At 44.4% G+C, this 19507-nt stretch overlaps 1 protein-coding gene across 2 annotated transcripts in view; it reads right to left on the reverse strand.

The window, feature by feature from the left end:
- Nucleotides 1-4913: 4913 nt before the first annotated feature.
- Nucleotides 4914-19507, reverse strand: part of LOC147641463 (uncharacterized) — a 35936-nt gene continuing 21342 nt past the window's right edge. Inside the window, exons 2-3 of one of the 2 annotated variants that reach the window (XM_086821755.1) lie at nucleotides 5384-5531; nucleotides 4914-5207 (exon numbers count right to left, since the gene is read on the reverse strand). In XM_086821755.1, the coding sequence (XP_086677881.1) occupies nucleotides 5394-5531 (138 nt within the window). In that variant the 3' untranslated portion in view covers nucleotides 4914-5207; nucleotides 5384-5393. Of the gene's footprint in view, nucleotides 5532-19507 lie in introns of both variants that reach the window. The other variant, XM_086821751.1, reaches the window with a different exon arrangement.

The raw sequence follows: 19507 nt of genomic DNA on the forward strand, positions 1-19507 counted from the left end.
TGCACATGTATTGTTGATATTTGGTATATTACATGTACTCTGGTTAGATTTGGTGACATGCAGATTGTGTTGAAGTACTGCTCTATAGTCAGAGAAGATACTATGCATGGAATGAAGAGAATGGTGAGTATTGTAGGGAGCATGAGAAATGGATCATGTGGCATTTTGAAGCATTGAAGAAAAAGCTTAGTGACCTTTATTTTCACTTAGAGGAGTGAGAGAAGATGAAGTCCTTGGTAGTGGAATTTGATGCTGATAGTGACCTTGATAGCCATGATGATGGGATGGATGTGGTAGTAGTTGAGGGCGCATGGGAGGATCAGGATGTCCAAAAGTTCTAGAATGAATTCTCAAGTGTCCCTAGCCTCGGATTTACCCTATGGATTGGCAGCGGATGGTCAGGATAATGGTGATGATAATGTCATAGTTCCTTGTGTTGTGGATAAAGGATTTACTCATGATTATGATGGCCATACACATGATAAGGGCACATGCAGTGATGATACGATGATGCATGGTGATGTGGTTTCCATTCATAATCAGATTTGTGATCCAATTCTTTATGCATGTGTGGAGACTCACATTGAGTCTACTACACATGATGTTTTTTATTCAAATAGCAATCCTTATCTGGATGCTCCAAGTCATCCTGATCTGGATTCAGTTACCAATCCAGATAGTACTGATCCAGATGCACGAGATCCAAATAATTTGGATATGCTAGTTCTTGATGATGATGATCTACACGAGCTAGTTTTGTGTAGAAGAGATGCAAATATAAGGGATCTCTTTCAACCTATCCATGATGTTCCAGGTGGTGATATATATGTTATTTGTGGATAGCAATCAAGATGACCTAGATATTTCATCTTGTGATACGAATCGAGAGGCTTCTTTGAAGTCTATGCTTGAGGATGATGATGTTCATGGTGACAAGGATATATATGATGGTGATTTTGATTTGGATATTCTTTCGGATGATCTTCTTGATCCAAAGTTTTGGATGTTCATGTCCTTGATCCAGATTTCTCATTTGAAACTTATGATGCAGATTGTATGGTTCACATGGATGCTCATGTGGATATTGATCTTGATGCATGTATGCATGACGATGGTGATCGAGCTCTAGTTTTGATGATGTTTGAGCTTATGATGATGATGATGCAGTTGCTCTTATTCTTAATGATTCTATTGTGGACCATGATAATTATCATGTTTTTATGCATGATGTGGCTTTACCTATTCATGCTATGGCTTCTTATTCTCGGCATGATGGGATTTATTTCATCTTTCTAGGCTCATGTTAATGGATGTTCATGCATGTGCTTATGGATTATATGTTATACAAGAGAGCATGGATTTTTCTATGCTATTGGCATGGCGATATTATTATACATTTATGGTTCTATGTGTCTATATTCTTTGATGCTAACATGGGAGATATATTTCTTGAAGGCTCTCCTTGTGCTTCGTAGTGTATAGGGAGGATATGGAAAATAGAGTAGATTTATCTTATCACCTTGATTGGAAGTGCATAGTGATGATAGTGAAGATTTATCTTGTCACCTTGATTGGTAGTGTGCATAGGATGGACAAAGCAAATTTATCACCTTGATTGGTGATACATATTCTTGATGATGATAATATCTTTTATGATGTTGTGTTTGAGTTAGAGTGTGATAGTGCTCTAGATGATCCATCCATGCTTTCTTGATGCAATTGCTCAGATCCTGCTTGGCATGGTTTTATGGTGATCATTATTCACCATGTGCTTCTCGACATATTTTCTTGGTGTTGTGCCATCTTGGGCACATGTCCCAATTGCTGGAGTTTTGTCATTAACACATTACTTTGTTGTTTTCATGTGTTCCAGTTACTAGTGCATCTACATCAACATATCTTTTTGGTGATAGGCTATTTTCAACCTATGATACAGATGTTGGTGCTTCATGCAGATTCTTATGTTTCCCTCCATGTTCTTGGAGTATGGATCTTAGTATTGATTCATGGTTCCATATATTCATATTGTCTGATATAGCATGGCATCACATGTACCTCATGGGATTTCATTTTTGGCATGCCTTGGCACTTATGTGGGTTCGCACTTCGGATTTGGTATATCCAACCCAGTAGGTGTGCCAGGTGTTACTGGACACATTATTGGTACACTAGCTTAACTTGCAAGGAGGTCAAGCTCATCCTCTCCCCCGCATTCTTCTCAACACATGGTGAATTTATGTGGTTTTGTGTCATGGAATCGACACGAGTAATTAGATGGAAAACTTGAGATAACAACTGGGATAAGGTCAGAGGGGATGCTCTTCCAAAATAACTTTTCCAATTGCCTATGGAGCTTTTTGGACATTTAAAAGGAGGTATTAAGCTTAATCTTTTGAGAAGAATTTGGGTTAAATTAGATAAATTAAATATAAACTACTAAACTAAATCAATTGTATTTGAAAGACACATAGAAATTACATCTAGTGTCTATGACTAGTCAAGTCATAGACCCACTGCTTTGGGACATAGCACTGGTTCTTTCCCTGAAGTCTCTCCACCTATCATGGGTACGGAGGGTATCCCCTAGCCGCTGCAACCACATATGGGTCTTATGGATCCTACAAAGTTTGAGAGCTTTAGTTCTGTAGGTTCACGATTTGCAAGCTAGGATTGTTGCTAGAGAGAAACGATGGGCCACTCCCCAATAGGCAAAACACTTATTTCAATGGTTACCTATCCTCGTTTTACTCCCAAGTTTGGGGAGAAGAAGAAGAAGCACCCAGACTTTATTAGAGATAGTATGTGAGTAGGTGGAAGGCACAATTTGACTAGCACAGGCTTGTCACTGCACAAAAAAATTCTTAGAGATCATGCCTTCACGTTACATCAAGACCTTAAAGAAAAACCCATTGCAAGCTTTTAAAACTATGTTGATGGAGGATTTTATGAGAGAGCCTAATGAGGCTGTGAAATTTTGCCAACTTCAAACTATTCTATTGGGCAAGATAATATTTAAGGCATTCACTCAAGAGTTTAGAGAGCTAATTACTAAGTCCTATGCCCTCCTTGATCGTTATGAAATTTTGCTGATGCAAACTATTATATTGGGTGGAAGAGCATTTAAGGCATTCGTTCAAGAGTTTAGAGAGCTAATTACTAAGTCCTCTACTCTCCTTGATCATTATGTTTCACCTATTCTTTTTACAACCATATCCCCCAGGTTATCAAATTAAAGTGCAACGAAACACAATCAAAACCTTCGAGGATGCATTACACTATGCTATACAACTTCAAGAGTGCCTTCGGATGGGGCCTAGCAAGTCGTCATGGAGAGCACCAGTTCTTCTAACAAAAATTTTGATCTTAACAAGTTTACTGTTAAAAATAACTATCTGTCACCCAAAATTGATAAGTTTACTGATCAACTTTGTGGAACATGATACTTCACGAAGATTGATCTAAGAAAATATTACCACCAGATTAACATATTTGAGAGAGATGTTTTAAGACTAATTTTAGAACCATGTATGGACATCATAAGTTTTTGGTTTTATCATTTGGACTCACGAATGCACCAACTAGTTTCTAACAGACGCAAGTGTGTACATGTAGACACCACCCCTAGTCTTACAAATTTTGATAACCATCAAAGTTGGTGAAAGCGTCTCACACATTAAAACCAAATGTGTGCCAATGATGACCAAACTTTACAAGTGTATATATGTGGACTCTACCCTCACTCTTGCAAAGTTTGGTCACCATCTCAACTCATTTGCTTGCAATGTGCATGCCAAATACGTAATTTTCAATGTGACGTGACTTCCATATCTAAGAAAATTCTTAATAGTATTTTGGATGACATCCTCATAAATAAAACCCTCCAAGAACATGCTCAACATTGCATGTGATATTCTCAAAAAGTGACAAAGTGCTAGTCGAACCCTTCTATGTTCCAATTGATACTCTCAAGCAATGCGAACTAGAAAGATCTATAAGTTGTCTACAAATATTCCATACCTTGTATGATCTTGAAAAATATTAATAAGGTTCTTATAGACTCTCTCTCTCGAATGAAGTACCTCTGCAACATGTCTTTCATGTGAGTAGATTGAAAGAGGTGTTGGGTGCAAGAAATAGCTTGGTTTCTTACCACCAACTTACGAAACTTAAGGATATGTCTTATCTTATGTTCCCCATGTGAACTAGTGGTTGTTGTGGATCATAGGGATTGCACCTTTAAAAACGGGCTACCTTCTTCTAAGTGGTTGATTGGATGGAAGGATCATGCAAAAGACAACACTTGGGAGAATGTTGCTTCTCTCTGGCGCAAGTATCCAAATTTTATCTCTGAGTCTTCGTCTTAGTAGCACATGAAGAATGTCATGTCCTATGCTTCAATATAACGAGACTAGTGATTCAAGACCGACCACACACATTTCTTATGGTAGTGTGAACTGGTCATTGTGCTATACAATTGGGATTGTGGCTCATTTGTGGTGTTGGTGTGTTCTTGTGTGGAACACTGCCTTGGGAGAGGACACTTAGCTTGTGGTTAAAGCACTAGCTAGCCATACTAGTGACAGTCTCGTGAGCACTCGGGGGGTGTGGTATGGGACCTGCATGCCTTGAGGGTGCAGGCTTTCCAAGGTTGTGTTGGTCTCTAGCTTTACCATTGCATATGGTTTGGAGCCTCCGTTGGTGGCAAGCGCTAACCCTTCTATGTTCTTGTGGATATCCGTGTGCTCATTACATGGTGTATGATGATTATTACAATGTTCCAGACATGCTTCACGGGCATTCTTTTGTGAGGATCATTCTTGGGTGGACACACATGTTAGTGAATGCATACTATGGGGTGTTCCATAGACACTCTCGACCTATTACATAAAGACTCTTTCGAAACTCACAAGATATAAGAAAAACCATTATTTGTATTGCAGCATCACACACATTAAATGTCCTTAAAGAGCAACCATTATGACTCAGCTTTCATAACGGTAAAGGCGTTCGCTAGTAGCAAGCCACATGAAGGGTGATTGACAAATAAACAAACCATTAAACATCAACCTCCGAATTACTTAGAGAAACGACTGTTGCTCTCTTCACTTTGTATAGTATGTACAGGCTGCACGAATCAAATCCTTTCATACACCAAGTACGCATGTTCAATCTTATTCTTCCATGCACCAAGCATGCATGTTTTGATCCTTTAACAAAAAAGCTCCATCAGTTTCACGGCTGGGACATGAGGAGATTAACTGTATCTTAGCCCTAATTGTTGTGAAGTTAAAGCTCTTTATTCCGAAAAACGTGCTGCTTTTTTCCTACTCTTCATAACTAGAAAATAGTAAGTAGAACAAGACAACTCAGTTGAAAAGATCACCCCATATATTTCATTGGCCTTGAGAAGCCTGATTAAGTGGATTATCAGGTGACTTCCTCCAGAGTTTCCAAATCATCTCTCCGTACTGTGTGTGAGTCAGCCCAGGTTTCTCTTCCCTCAGCCTAGGAAGTTCAGCTTCTTCAAAGGCCTGCTCAAAACAAGTAGAACAGATCAAATAATGAAACCCACAACCAAAATCACAAAAGCAACTAAGAGATGGGACACAGGCACGGTCAAGGTAGCTTCACTGCATTTGCAATCCAACATCTGGAGCCTTTCAACTATTCCCTTACATGCAACCAGGCACAGCCTTGGTTAGCACAAGGGGACCCAATTTTTCTCACAAAGCCTAGCATACCCATAATGTGGGACCCACATTACGGCATAATCTTAACCACATTACAGACTTCATGGTATTATTAAAAGTGTTGAAAGTGAACTATACAAGCATTGTGAGAAAAAAGTCCCTTTGCATTAGTACAAATTAGGGGACGAATGGACTCAAAGTGGGCCTCTTCTTGGTGAAGAATCTTTAGTTTTAATAAAAAGACTAGACCAGTGCTGAGGGGGGGGAGTGGTTTACTCTGAAAGAAGCATTTACCTTTCATCCAAATTATGATACCCGGCTAAAGAAAGCTTTGTATGGTCTAAAGCAGGCTCTGCAGGCTTGGTACCAGCAGATTGATGAGTTCTTTCAAAAGCTTGGCCTGCGCCATTATCATGCAGATTCGAGCCTTTATATCCTCCTTGAGAGGGGGTTAGTTGTTATCATTGTGGTATATGTTGATGACCTCATCTTTACAGGTTCTTATTCTGTGAGCATCCGTTCAGTCATGGATGCTTTGGAGAGAGAGTTTGAGATGACGGATCTTGGCTTTAAGATTTGGCAGACCCCTCAAGGTATGTTCTTCTCTCAACAGATGTACACACAAGAGATTCTTGACAAGTTTCAGATGACTGGATGTAGACCGGTATCTTCTCCAATGGATACTAGTGAGAAGCTCTCTCTTCTTGATGCTTCTCCAGGGATTGATCACAAACAGTATCGGGTTCTCATCGGTTGTTTCGTATGGTTGACCTACTCCCGATTGGACATTTGTTTCGCAGTCAGCTTTTTGAGTTCTTTCACATCCAAACCCCGTCAGCAGCATTGGCGGTGTGCTCTCAGGGTTCTTCGGTACTTGCGTGGTACTTCGGACTTTGGCATCTTCTATGGCCAAGGATGCACTCTGAAATTACTCCAAATAGGGCTGAGCACAATCTTGTTACACACTTCAACTATTAATACAATTAAACAAGATGAAATGACACAAAACCAAATGAGATAGCAATGCTGAAGTGACACTGCAATAGGGCTGGAAAGCGCCAACTTGTCACATGCACTCTGCACTCAGTGCATGGTGACAAGATGGCTCATCATCAGCAGTGCAACAATTGTACAGTATTAGAACCTAGTAGGATGATATTTGTCGTACGCCGTGACCCCATTGTACATTCTCAGTCCAGGATAAGTCAAGCACGAGCTACGTAGGTCATTCCTCAGCCTTAGCAGGTCAGTCAATCAGTCAAGTCCCTTAACCCACTTGGAGAGGAGAGAATCATTCATGCATGTAGAGTCAGTAGAAGCCTTAGGGTTTGCATCAGAAAGCACTCTGCATCCTGCATAATATGCATTCATATGCCTGTGCATCATTTAGAACATCCCAGAAGCCTTAGGGAATTTACTAGGATTTATCTGGTATTTTTTCCATATTTTATAGTATTTATTTAGCATTTATTGTCATTTATAATTATAAACTTTATTAAATGACCAACCAGCTTGACCAGCCTCTAGTTAGTATAAAAAGGCTTGCATAGGGCTTAGTTTCTCATTCAGTCTTCAGTGTGCTAAGAGCTTTCCTCCTCAGCCCTAGGAGTTCCCTTGCCTTCAGCACTAGACTAGTCTCATCCAACCCTTGGAGTGCTTGAGTTTGCTTCAGCCAACCTTGGTTCTCCAACGCATGCAATTCAGTAGTCCCCACAGCCATAAGCGCTTCAGTTCAGCCCCAAATCAGCATATACTCTTGCATTTTCTCTATGTGAATCAGCCACCTGCAGTTCAGTCCCCTACAAGCTGCGTTTACAGATCTTCAGCCCTTCAAACCTGCGTTTCTGTCCAGCAGCAGCCCTGTAGCTTGCGTTCCAGTCCAGCATCAGTTCTACGCCAGAATACAGCCCTGCAGCCCTGCGTGTCATACACCAGCCCTCTGGTGAAGGTAACCAAGCATTCATAAGCATTTACAGCATTCTAACATAGCTTAGAACAGTCCAGTGCCTTCTTTTCTCAGCCTCAGGTGTGTAGCCCTTCCTCATGCCCTTGGGAAGAGTGCATAGGCTCGAGATCAGTTCATCGAGGTGTTTCTACAGCCGTGTACAGTTCAGCCAAGCTCCGATCCTCCGAGATCTTGCGTTTGGCTTATCTACAGTCCACAGTCATTCTCTCTAAAGAAATAAAGCAAATACTATCTCGTTATCAGGATAGGGGACCCTTTAGTGGGTAATTTGAGACCCAATCTGGTGTACAGTTCTCATATCTCTCTCTCGTATCTCTTTAAAGTTTGAAGTATTAAAGTGGATTGCTAAACTCACGAAACTTAGAATACAGAAGACAGTGTGAGCATTTGTGTGACAGGATCTTCCAATACAAAGACTTCCGCTGCATATCACATTGGTATCAGATTCAGATTGTCCACACACACCGTATCCTAGCGTGGGGGCATCCTTGGATGGTTAGATTGCGTTCCGGCACGACCACCGACTTCAGCATCATGTCTACAGAAGAGAGTGCTCATCAGCCGGAAGACGTCTCCCCCGAAGGAGACCATGTTCTTCCGCCTACAGCAGACACCATAGCTCTTCTTAGAGCTTGGAACCAACTCCTCATGGAGCATCTCCAACTCTTGGAGGCAGCAGCAGCACGTCCTTCTACACCTCCAGCAGCACCCGACTACATCTCCCTCTTCTTTCAAATGGAACAACAAAGGAGAGAGGATGAGGCCCGAAGGAAAAGAGAAAAAGCAGAAAGACGGGACTATGAGGAAGCCCAACGCAGGATCGATGAAGACCGACGTCAGGCTGAACTCGCCGCTCGGGAACACCAACGTGAGCTCGCGAACGTATGTTACTCGAGTACCAACGGGAAAAGGAGGCCATACACTTGAGGTATCAACAACTCTTCTCAGTCTCCCCAGTCATAGGTGTCACCAGCCAGCAGTCCGCAGCAGCATCAACCACCATCATTCGCAGTCAACCAAACTTCAGTAAGTATGATGGTAAGTGTGATCATTCATCAGTTAATCAATTTATTCATCAGTTTAATGCTCATTTTCCTTTGGCTAGGATCACAGACCCTCAAGAGAAAGTCCACTTAGCGGCTCCCCATCTCACTGGTGAGGCAGTCACTTGGTGGCAGCATTGGTCTAGTATTCATACAGACCAGGCCACAAGTGTCACAGCCTTTGACTGGGACATTTTTGTCCATGACCTGAAGACCAGATTTCTCCCGTCCCAGTACATGACCGGTCTGAAAGACGAGTTCTATGGACTCAGACAGAACGGATCCCCAGTGCTTCAGTTTTTCGGTAAGGTTATTACTTTAGCACATCAGTTAGTGTTATCTGAGCAGGCTAAGATGGAGAAATTCATTCGTGGATTGGACTCTAACATTCGGTTCACAGTTCGTAACTTTGAACCAAGTACATATGACCGGGCTCTCACTCTCGCTCAGAATGAAGAAATGAAGATGAACGGAGGCAAAGCCCAAGCAGTCATCTCAGTCCAGTACCAAACCCCAACAGGGGAAGGGTAATTCATCTTCTAAAGACACTAAGACAGACAACAATCCTAGCTCTAGTTCAGGGGGTAAGGAATCCAAGCCTAAGAAGACCCCTGAGGAAAAGGCTCAAGCAGGCGTCACTGGAGGCTATCTTCCTCGAGAGGAGCAAAGACAGTATCAGTCAGAAAACAGATGTTTTTTCTGTCATACCATTGGGCATGGTAAGAAAGATTGTCCAAAAAGACAAGCGGAGCAAGCCTCCAAAGAGCCTTCTGCCACAGTTGCCGCAGTATCCCCCGCTCCTCCAGACCCGCTTGCTACCACCAATGCGGTTCAGATCTTACCTTCTATGCATTCCATGCCATCCGTGGTACTTGATGCTAAGCAGGAGGGTGAGGCAACAACCACACAGAAAAGCCTGATCTGAGCTTATGGCTCTGCCAAGGGCCGACAGTTCATAATCCTTTTTGACATGGGCAATTCTGAGGATGCCATCTCTCCCCAGTTGGCTACCAACATGAGTTGTACCTTAGTGTCCTATCATTTGGAGGTAGACGGGTTTACACCTGGTCTCCGCACCCACATCTCTCAGAAGGCACAACAGTTTTCTTTTCAAGTTCAAAAGGCCTCATTCCAGCGAGAATTCATTGTCTTTCCTCTTTTGGGATGTGACATGATCTTAGGAATCCAATGGTTTCGTCAATATGAACCTATTCCCAATTGGGGACATGACACCTTTATTATCTCTAAAGGTTTTCCTGAGCCTGTCATGATTCGGGGGGATAAGAGCATTCTTAGCGTTCCTATGATTTCTCATCTCCAGGCCCGACGAGCTATGTGCAAGGGAGCAGAAGGAGCATTAATTTATGCTCATACAGCTTCTATCTCATCAATAACCGCTGTCTCATCATCTTCAGTCCCTTAGTTAGCAGATCTCCTTTCTCATTTAGACATTTTTAAGGATGATCTCCTACCCAATATCCCACAGTTAGCAGAACCTCCTAGCAAGTTTCCTCTTGTCTTTCCAAGACTTTCAAGGGCAAGCTAGAACAGCAGTCCGTTCTCAAACATTTGAAACATGTTCCTTATGGACACATTTTCACAGTCACCAATTAAGTGGCTCCCGACGATGCCAAGTGCCCAGTGGAGTGCTCAGCACACTAGACAGGGTCAGCTCTTCCAACAAGTTGAAGAAATGATTAAGTACATCCCTGGTCAGCATAACCCAATAGCAGCTGTTCTTAGTAGAAAGACCAGCATCCTGACCAGTCAGGAGTCTACCATTCTCAACATCTTTGGAAAAGACTTAGAAGATCAGTATGTCGATTCCGCAAAGTTTGGTACTCAACCCAATTTGGCCCTCAATTTTGAGCCTGGCCATCATTCAGTTCACAGACAGGCATGTAAGTTTAGACGAGATATCCACTTCAAGGAAGGGGATTGGGTCTCTTAGTGCATCATGAAACAAAGATTGAAACAGGTGGGCAAACATTGTCCCAAGCTTTCATTCCATAGTTTTGGCTCTTTTCCAATAGTCAAAAAGTTAAATGATGTCTCCATGAAGTTAAAATTGCCTACCAGTTGGACAATGCATGATGTTTTCCATGTTTCTTGGCTAAAACCATATGTTGGTCCAGAAGTGTTTGATGTTTCAGATGAACAGCAGCCAGACGTGGTAGACAAAGCAGAAGTTATTGAGCCTGAGCAAATTCTTCTTCATCGATGGAAGCATGGTTCCGGTCGACGGATACGTCAGCTCTATACGAAATTCCGAGATCGAGACACCCACGAAGCCGTATGGCTCCACGAGGAGTTCTTCCAGGAGTACCCCCAGTTGTTGGCGGACTACTTGGAAGCCATGAACCTGCCGCCAAGTTAAGCAGGAGGGAATGTCACATGCACTCTGCACTCAGTGCATGGTGACAAGATGACTCATCATCAGCAGTGCAACAGTTGTACAGTATTAGAACCTAGTAGGATGATATTTGTCGTACGCCGTGACCCCATTGTACATCCTCAATCCAAGATAAGTCAGGCACGAGCTACGTAGGTCATTCCTCAGCCTTAGCAGGTCAGTCAGTCAATCAAGTCCCTTAACCCACTTGGAGAGAATCATTCATGCATGTAGAGTCAGTAGAAGCCTTAGGGTTTGCATCAGAAAGCACTCTGCATCCTCTATAATATGCATTCATATGCCTATGCATCATTTAGAACATCCCAGAAGCCTTAGGGAATTTACTAGGATTTATCTAGTATTTTTTTAATATTTTATAGTATTTATTTAGCATTTTTTGTCATTTATAAATATAAACTTTATTAAATGACCAGCCAACTTGACCAGCCTCTAGTTAGTATAAATAGGCTTGCATAGAGCTTAGTTTCTCATTTAGTCTTCAGTGTGCTAAGAGCTTTCCTCCTCAGCTCTAGGAGTTCCCTTGCATTCAGCACTAGACTAGTCTCATCCAGCCCTTGGAGTGCTTGAGTTTGCTTCAGCCAACCTTGGTTCTCCAACGCATGCAATTCAGCAGTCCCCACAGCCATAAGCGCTTCAGTTCAGCCCCAAATCAGCATATACTCTTGCGTTTTCTGCATGTGAATTAGCCGCTTGCAGTTCAGCCCCCTACAAGCTGCGTTTACAGATCTTCAGCCCTTCAAACCTGCGTTTCTGTCCAGCAGCAGCCCTGTAGCTTACGTTTCAGTCCAGCATCAGTTCTACGCCAGAATACAGCCCTACAGTCCTGCGTTTGCAGATTTCCAACAGTCCTTTCATGCGTTTTCAGTCCTAAAGCAGTTTACATCAGTATTCAGCCTTCCGTGCATCATCAAGTCATACACCAGCCCTCTGGTGAAGGTAACCAAGAATTCATAAGCATTTACAGCATTCTAACATAGCTTAGAACAGTCCACTGCCTTTTCTCAGCCTCAGGTGTGCAGCCCTTCCTCATGCCCTTGGGAAGAGTGCATAGGCTCGAGATCAGTTCATCGAGGTGTTTCTACAGCCGTGTACAGTTCAGCCAAGCTCCGATCCTCCGAGATCTTGCGTTTGGCTTATCTACAGTCCACAGTCATTCTCTCTAAAGAAATAAAGCAAATACTATATCTCGTTATCGTGGGTAATTCGGGACCCAATCTGGTGTACAGTTCTCATATCTCTTTAAAGTTTGAAGTATTAAAGTGGATTGCTAAACTCACGAAACTCAGGATACAGAAGACGGTGTGAGCATTTGTGTGACAGGATCTTCCAATACAACGACTTCCGCTGCATATCACACGACTCCCCTTGTAACTTGATTGTATTACCAAGATAGATTACATACAAGCTTCATGGGCAATGCTTGCTAGATTTCCAATGACATCCATGCATACGAAAATATCTTCAAACAAGTTGTGTCATTGGAGAGGTTGAATCCACAGCTTCTTTCGAAGAAGAATCTCACTCCCCAATCCCCAGTGTCTTCCCACAAGCAGCTATGCTCCACTAGCATCCAATGTGTGCGCCAAGCCGAGACATAAGAGACCTTAATGGCCAAGAACGCGGATGTAGAGTAGATTAGAGAACACAATAAGCTCTTACCCAAAAACAGTTGCCAAATGCAAATGCAAACTCCTTCCAGCTTTAGGTTGAAGTAATGATGAAAGAATTCTCCATTGTACTCCCGACTGAAATTAGGGAATTTGCAAATTAAGGTTTCAAATGAATTAGGATTTCTGCAAATTAGAGTTCAGCTGAATTAGAGTTTCTGCATATTAGGGTTTCAGCTAAATTCAGGGTTTCTACAACACTAGGGCTCTGAAATTGGATTTTCTGTAAAAATTAGAATTTGTGCAGAAATTAGGGTTTCTGAAATTTAGGGTTTTAGAATTCAGCAATACCATATGTAGAGATAAGCATAAGCAAAGGTTGAATAACCTGTTTTTGTTAAGAAAATTCTTAAAAATAGGTTTTTTGCAAAATTAGGGTTTCACGTATGCATCCATCTAATGAGAGAGAGAGAGAAAGAAAGAAAGAAAGAAAGATTTTATTGATGTCTTCCAAAAAAAAGACTGAACTCGGCCTATAAGACAAATCAGTGTACCTGTGTGGGGTATCCTCTGTCATCCCAACAAATTGAAAAAGTACTGAACTAAAAAGCTGAATCTGGGTGTGCAATAAGTACAATGAGTGGGGGAGGGGATGGAGCTCTACTACTAGGAGAATGCAAAGCTATATGTATGCTCGAAGCATATCCTCCAAAATCTGATTCACTCTTTCAGTCTGGCCATCAGATTGAGGATTATCAGAGGAACTCAAATTCAAAGTTGTTTCCAACTTCTCAAAAACAAGTTTCCAAAAATCACTCGTAAACTTAGAGTCCCTATCACTGACTATGTCTTGCGGTAACCCATACAGTCTAAACAATTGCTCAATAAACTGCCGTGCTAATTGCGTAGCTGTAATAGTCTCCGGGTCGGTAAAAATCTAGCCATTTTTGTCAAGCAATCTACCACAACCCAAATAGAATCATGGCCTTGATGTGTTCTTGGCAATCCGGTAATAAAATCCATGGAAATACTTTCCCATTTATTACCTGGGATTTGCAAAGGATGCAACAACCCAGCCTATCTAAAGCGTTCAGCTTTATTTGCCTGTCAAATTTGACACTTGAGAACATAATCTTCTACATACCCTTTCATCTTTGGCCAATAAAAAGTGTGTTTCACTAACGATAGTGTCCTGTGTACCCCAGGGTGTCCGGCAGAAGGGGCGTCGTGACACTCCTTAAGAATCTTGGACCTAATGTCCGAGATCTGTGGTACACAAATTTTGTCATTACGGAATAGTAAACCATTCCGAATCATCCACTGGCCTCCTGCAGCCTAAATGATAGACTGCTCAGTCATTTGAGTCTTGGTCAATCAATGAGCTCCTGTCCTGGATCTTCTGCCAAAATGGACCAAAATAACTATCAGTCCTACAAAGCCCTCTCAATGACTGAAATAAGTCAGTAGAAATCTCGGTGAACGACAAAGAATTCACCTCTCTAATTCGACTAAGCGCACCTGCAACACTATTCATGGACCCTTTCCGATAACGGATCTCAAAATCAAAATCTTGCATTAACTCAGCCCAACGAGCTTTCCTTCCTCTCAAATCATCCTATCACGTGCATCCCGCACTTGGATGCCACGTAGACATTTCTGTACAGAAGGTGCAGGACCTGGGATGGTGAACTGGTCCCATGTGAGCCCAGTCAGCCAGGGATCCATCTCACTAGTCCGAGGTCAGGTGTGCATTGTCCTGCACATGAGTCCAAGGTCAGATGTGCACTGTCTTGCACATGAAACAGTGCCAGTCCGTGCTGTGAGTCTCCCTCTAGAATGATGTCAGTGGTTCTGTGTATCTGGTATGGTACCGGATGCCAAATCACTGAGTAGACTATGTTTAGGACAAGGGGCCAGCCCATAGGGCTACCCCGGAGCTTGGTATGGGCATGGGAATGGTGTGAAACCATCCCCATGTGGGCCAATAAGGCCCAGGCTGGACCCACCAGCCATGGAAGGGCTGTGGGACAGCCCTAAGGCAAGAATAAGGCCATTTTTAGGAGGTTACAGCCTTCATGGGGCTGTAGGGCAAGTATGGGGCAGCCCATACAGGCTGCCCAGCCCATGGATTGTGGGCAAAGGCTATGCCCAGCCTTCTAGAAGCAAGCGCCTGCCTCCCCAGCTTGCTAGGGAATTTACGCAGCATTTATTGGAATTTATTTGAGCATTTAATGCTGAAAATACTCAGTCGTGGGAATATGCTGCTGGCCGCCTGCTTTTATGCTGGCCGCCTGCTTTTATGCTGGCCGACTGCCCCTGAAGGGTAGTATAAATAGGAGAGGTCCACAATCCCATCATTCATATCAGTATTCACCAAGAGCTCAAGCCAATCGAGGGCCAGACAAGCCAAGGAGATTGCTAAGCAAAGGGGTGGACTTCTGAAAGTCAAGGGCAGGGATTTCCCAGCCAAGAAAGGTCAAGTTTTCTGTATTTGCTTTCAGATTTACATCATTCTAATAAAGCAAATACACCATCCGTGGTGGGGGCCCTACAGAGGGTAATTGGGACCCAATACTGTGTCCTCTCCATCTTCCCCTTCTCTCTCTATTTTCTGCACTTCTCAGTTGTGCGTTAATTTCCGTCACGAAAAGAGTGCTGATTTCTGAGTTTTGAAGTACCGATCCTTCTCCGAAGCTTCCGCATATTACTGTGGTATCAGAGCCTACTCCAAAGACAAAGATTCAGCAAAGAAAACCAGAAAATTTATTCTCGCTCGTGTGGTTGGTTTTTAGACGCCAGTGGACTAACCCTTTCGGAGTGACTCCTGTCCCTCAAAGGACGGTTGGTTTTTAGCCTCCGGAAGTCCCCCACACAGATAGTGGATGGTCAGATTGCGTTCCGGAAAGGAATTGCATTTTCCCGCTATGGCGAGCTTCGGCGACGAGAGAGAACCAGAACCATGCGACCAGAGTGCACCAGGCAGCCCAGCTAGGGCGCCCGGCTTGAGTGTCACACACATGTTCCAGCAGATGATGCAAGCACTCGCAGAACAGACAGCCAAGTTGGATGAGCAGAAGGCACGGATCTTGGCTCTGGAGGAGCGTACCCGCCCTCCAGCGTCGCGTTTTCCATCTCCTCCTCCCTCTCCTTCCGTATCCCAGATACCAGATCCTCGTCTCACAGGGACCCTCTCGCGGGGTCACAGCCGCAGCCAAGCTCCTTGCTTGAGTTGCAGATGCATGCATTGGAGATCCGACAACGAGAAGACGACGCCATGCGACGCGTGGAACACGAGCGTTACCTCAGAGCTTTGGACGCCAGATTGACACCGGCGGCGCCCTCGAATCATTTTCCCGAGAAAATGAATTTCAGTAAGTATAATGGTAAACTCGATCCCACAACTCTTTATTCATGGTTACATCAATTTGAAGCTTACTTTGCCGCAGTGAGGAAAACAGATACTGACAGAGTGATCTTAGCCAATTGGTACTTGGAAGGTGAGGCCATTCCTTGGTGGACTCAGTGGGCTCATGCCCACACCAGAGCAGGTATGGCAGCTTATGTGTGGGACGAATTCGTCCGCGACCTTAAGCAGCGGTTTCTACCGCCCCACTACCTTGAGCGACTCGAAGACGAGTTCAAGGGAGCGCGTCAGAACGCGCAACCAGTCCTTCAGTTTGCCAATAAAATTTCGACCTTGTGTCTGCAATTAGGCTTATCTGATATGGACAAGAAAGGGCAGTTTTTGTATGGCCTGGACACGCAAATCCAATGGGAGGTGCGTATGTTGAGGCCAGCCACCTTTGAGGACGCACTCTCACTTGCGCAGAGTGGAGAAATGAAACACAATGGTGGCAAGCCCAAGACTTCCCAACCGGCTTCTCCCAGGGCTAACACCTCGGGGGGCAAAAGCCAGAACCAGACGGGGTCTTCCCCAAGACAGAGCCCGGGAGCCTCTGGCTCCAAGAACTCGAACAATGCGTCTAAGCTTACTCCAGACCAAAAAGCGGAGGCAGGCAAGACAGGTGGCAAGTTGAGTGCTAAGGAGCTTTCTCAGTACAAGAAGGAGGGTAGATGTTTCTTTTGTCACACAAAAGAACATACTTCTCGGGATTGTCCGAAGAAGCCTCCAAAGGCCACCGCCGCCTCCACAGCTTCCGTGGTGAGCTCAGCTCCCACACAGACCCCAGCGGCTAACCCTAGTTCTTCAAACCCCGGTGCTTCAGTTGGAGCGATTATTAGCCAGGAGCTCGAAGATAAGCAAAAGGGCGCCCATGACCAGGAGTATGAGCGCAACGAATTGCTCAAGTCCTTTGGCTACATAGGTGGCCAGAGAGTCGTTGTCTTGTTTGACAGCGGTAGCACGGAGGATGTGGTCACGGAACAGGCTGCTAGGCGTGCCCGTTTCGAGCTGACTCCGGTGGACAAACAGGTTGAGGGTTTTAGCACAGGTATGACAACGAGCGTCAAGTATGAAGCTCTAGGTGCTAAGTTAGTGATTCAGGGCATAGAGTTTGTGCGTGACTTTATGGTTGCCCCTCTTGTAGGAGCAGACATAATTTTGGGTATCCAGTGGTTTCACAAGTTTCTTCCTGATGTCAAGTGGGACAAGCACACGTTCCAAATCAATCGGAATGTGTCAAACACCCCGGTGACCATTAAGTGTGAGCCAGGTATTCCAAACTTTCTGCTCCTAAGCACTTGCAGGCTAAGCGAGCAATCAGGAAGGCGCACAGTGTGCGATGATTTATATCCAGACAGCCCAGACAGTGGCCAGTGCTTCCGAGAAGTACTCGGTTCTCCATGAAAAGTTCCAGAAGATTTTTCTTCGGGACAGTCTCCCTCCCTAGCTCCCCCCGTCTAGACCGGAGAATCACAGGATTGACCTCCTCCCAGGCTCGGAACCCCCGAGCAAGTTTCCGTATCGTCTTTCTAAGGCAATGGAATCGGAGTTGGACCGCCAACTCCAAGAATTGTTGCAAGCTGGCTTCATCCGCCCCAACGTGTCGTCATTTGCGGCACCAATCTTGTTTGTCAAGAAGAAAGATGGGTCTTCTCGATTGTGTGTCGATTATCGTGCACTCAACAAGCTGACTATCAAGAGCAGATTCCCGATGCCTCGAATTGACTATATTCTCGAGAGGCTGAATGGAGCTAGGGTGTTCTCCAAACTGGATTTAAAGAGTGGGTACCACCAGGTACGGATTGTAGAGGGGGACATCCCCAAGACAGCCTTCCGTATAGAACGGGCCCACTATGAATTTGTGGTCATGCCATTTGGTTTGACGAACACCCCAGCTACATTTAACCGCATGATGATGCGTATTTTCCGGGAGTTGATTGGAGAGAGTGTGTTCATATTTCTGGACGACATACTCGTATTTTTGTTAAAGCCATATGCAGGTCCACCCCCTTCAGAGGTCAAAGACGAAGCGGAACCAGACATTGTGGATGAAGCAGAAGTAATGGTTCCAGAACAGATCCTTCTGCACCGTTTCAAGCATGGCTTAGGCCGAAGATTTTGACAGTTCCTCACAAAGTTTCAGGACCGAGGAACTCATGAAGCGGTATGGCTCGACAAAGAATTTTTCGAAGACTATCCGGCATTATTGACGGATTATTTGGAGGCTATGCAGCTTCCGTCAAGTTAAGCAGAAGGGGATGTCACGTGCATCCCGCACTTGGATGCCACGTAGACATTTCTGTACAGAAGGTGCAGGACCTGGGATGGTGAACTGGTCCCATGTGAGCCCAGTCCGGGACGAGTCAGCCAGGGATCCATCTCAGTCGTCCGAGGTCAGGTGTGCATTGTCCTGCACATGAGTCCAAGGTCAGATATGCATTGTCCTGCACATGAACCAGTGCCAGTCCGCGTTGTGAGTCTCCCTCTAGAATGATGTCAGTGGTTCTGTGTATCTGGTATGGTACCGGATGCCAAATCACTTGAGTAGACTATGTTTAGGACAAGGGGCCAGCCCATAGGGCTACCCCGGAGCTTAGTATGGCCATGGGAATGGTGTGAAACCATCCCCATGTGGGCCAGTAAGGCCCAGGCTGGACCCACCAGCCATGGAAGGGCTGTGGGACAGCCCTAAGGCAAGAATAAGGCCATTTTCAGGAGGTTACAGCCTTCATGGGGCTGTAGGGCAAGTATGGGGCAGCCCATACAGGCTGCCCAGCCCATGGATTGTGGGCAAAGGCTATGCCCAACCTTCTAGAAGCAAGCGCCTGCCTCCCCAGCTTGCTAGGGAATTTACGCAGCAGTTATTGGTATTTATTTGAGCATTTAATGCTGAAAATACTCAGTCGTGGGAATATGCTGCTGGCCGTCTGCTTTTATGCTGGCCGACTGCCCCTGAAGGGTAGTATAAATAGGAGAGGTCCACAATCCCATCATTCATCTTAGTATTCACCAAGAGCTCAAGCCAATCAAGGGCCAGACAAGCCAAGGAGATTGCTAAGCAAAGGGGTGGACTTCTGAAGGTCAAGGGCAGGGATTTCCCAGCCAAGAAAGGTCAAGTTTTCTGTATTTGTTTTCAGATTTACATCATTCTAATAAAGCAAATACACCATCCGTGGTGGAGGCCCTACAGAGGGTAATTGGGACCCAATACTGTCCTCTCCATCTTCCCCTTCTCTCTCTATTTTCTGCACTTCTCCTTTCAGTTGTGCGTTAATTTCCGTCGCAATGGAGAGAAAATTCGATCTTTGCACAATGGAAGTGCAAGGGAACTTGAGAGCTTGAGAGCTTGAAAACTTGAGAGATGTGTGGCAAGAATCCCACTTAA

This window comes from Cibotium barometz, chromosome 2 (genome assembly GCF_041138505.1).
Source record: "Cibotium barometz isolate CiBa-2024 chromosome 2, ASM4113850v1, whole genome shotgun sequence".
Taxonomy (NCBI): Eukaryota; Viridiplantae; Streptophyta; class Polypodiopsida; order Cyatheales; family Cibotiaceae; genus Cibotium; species Cibotium barometz.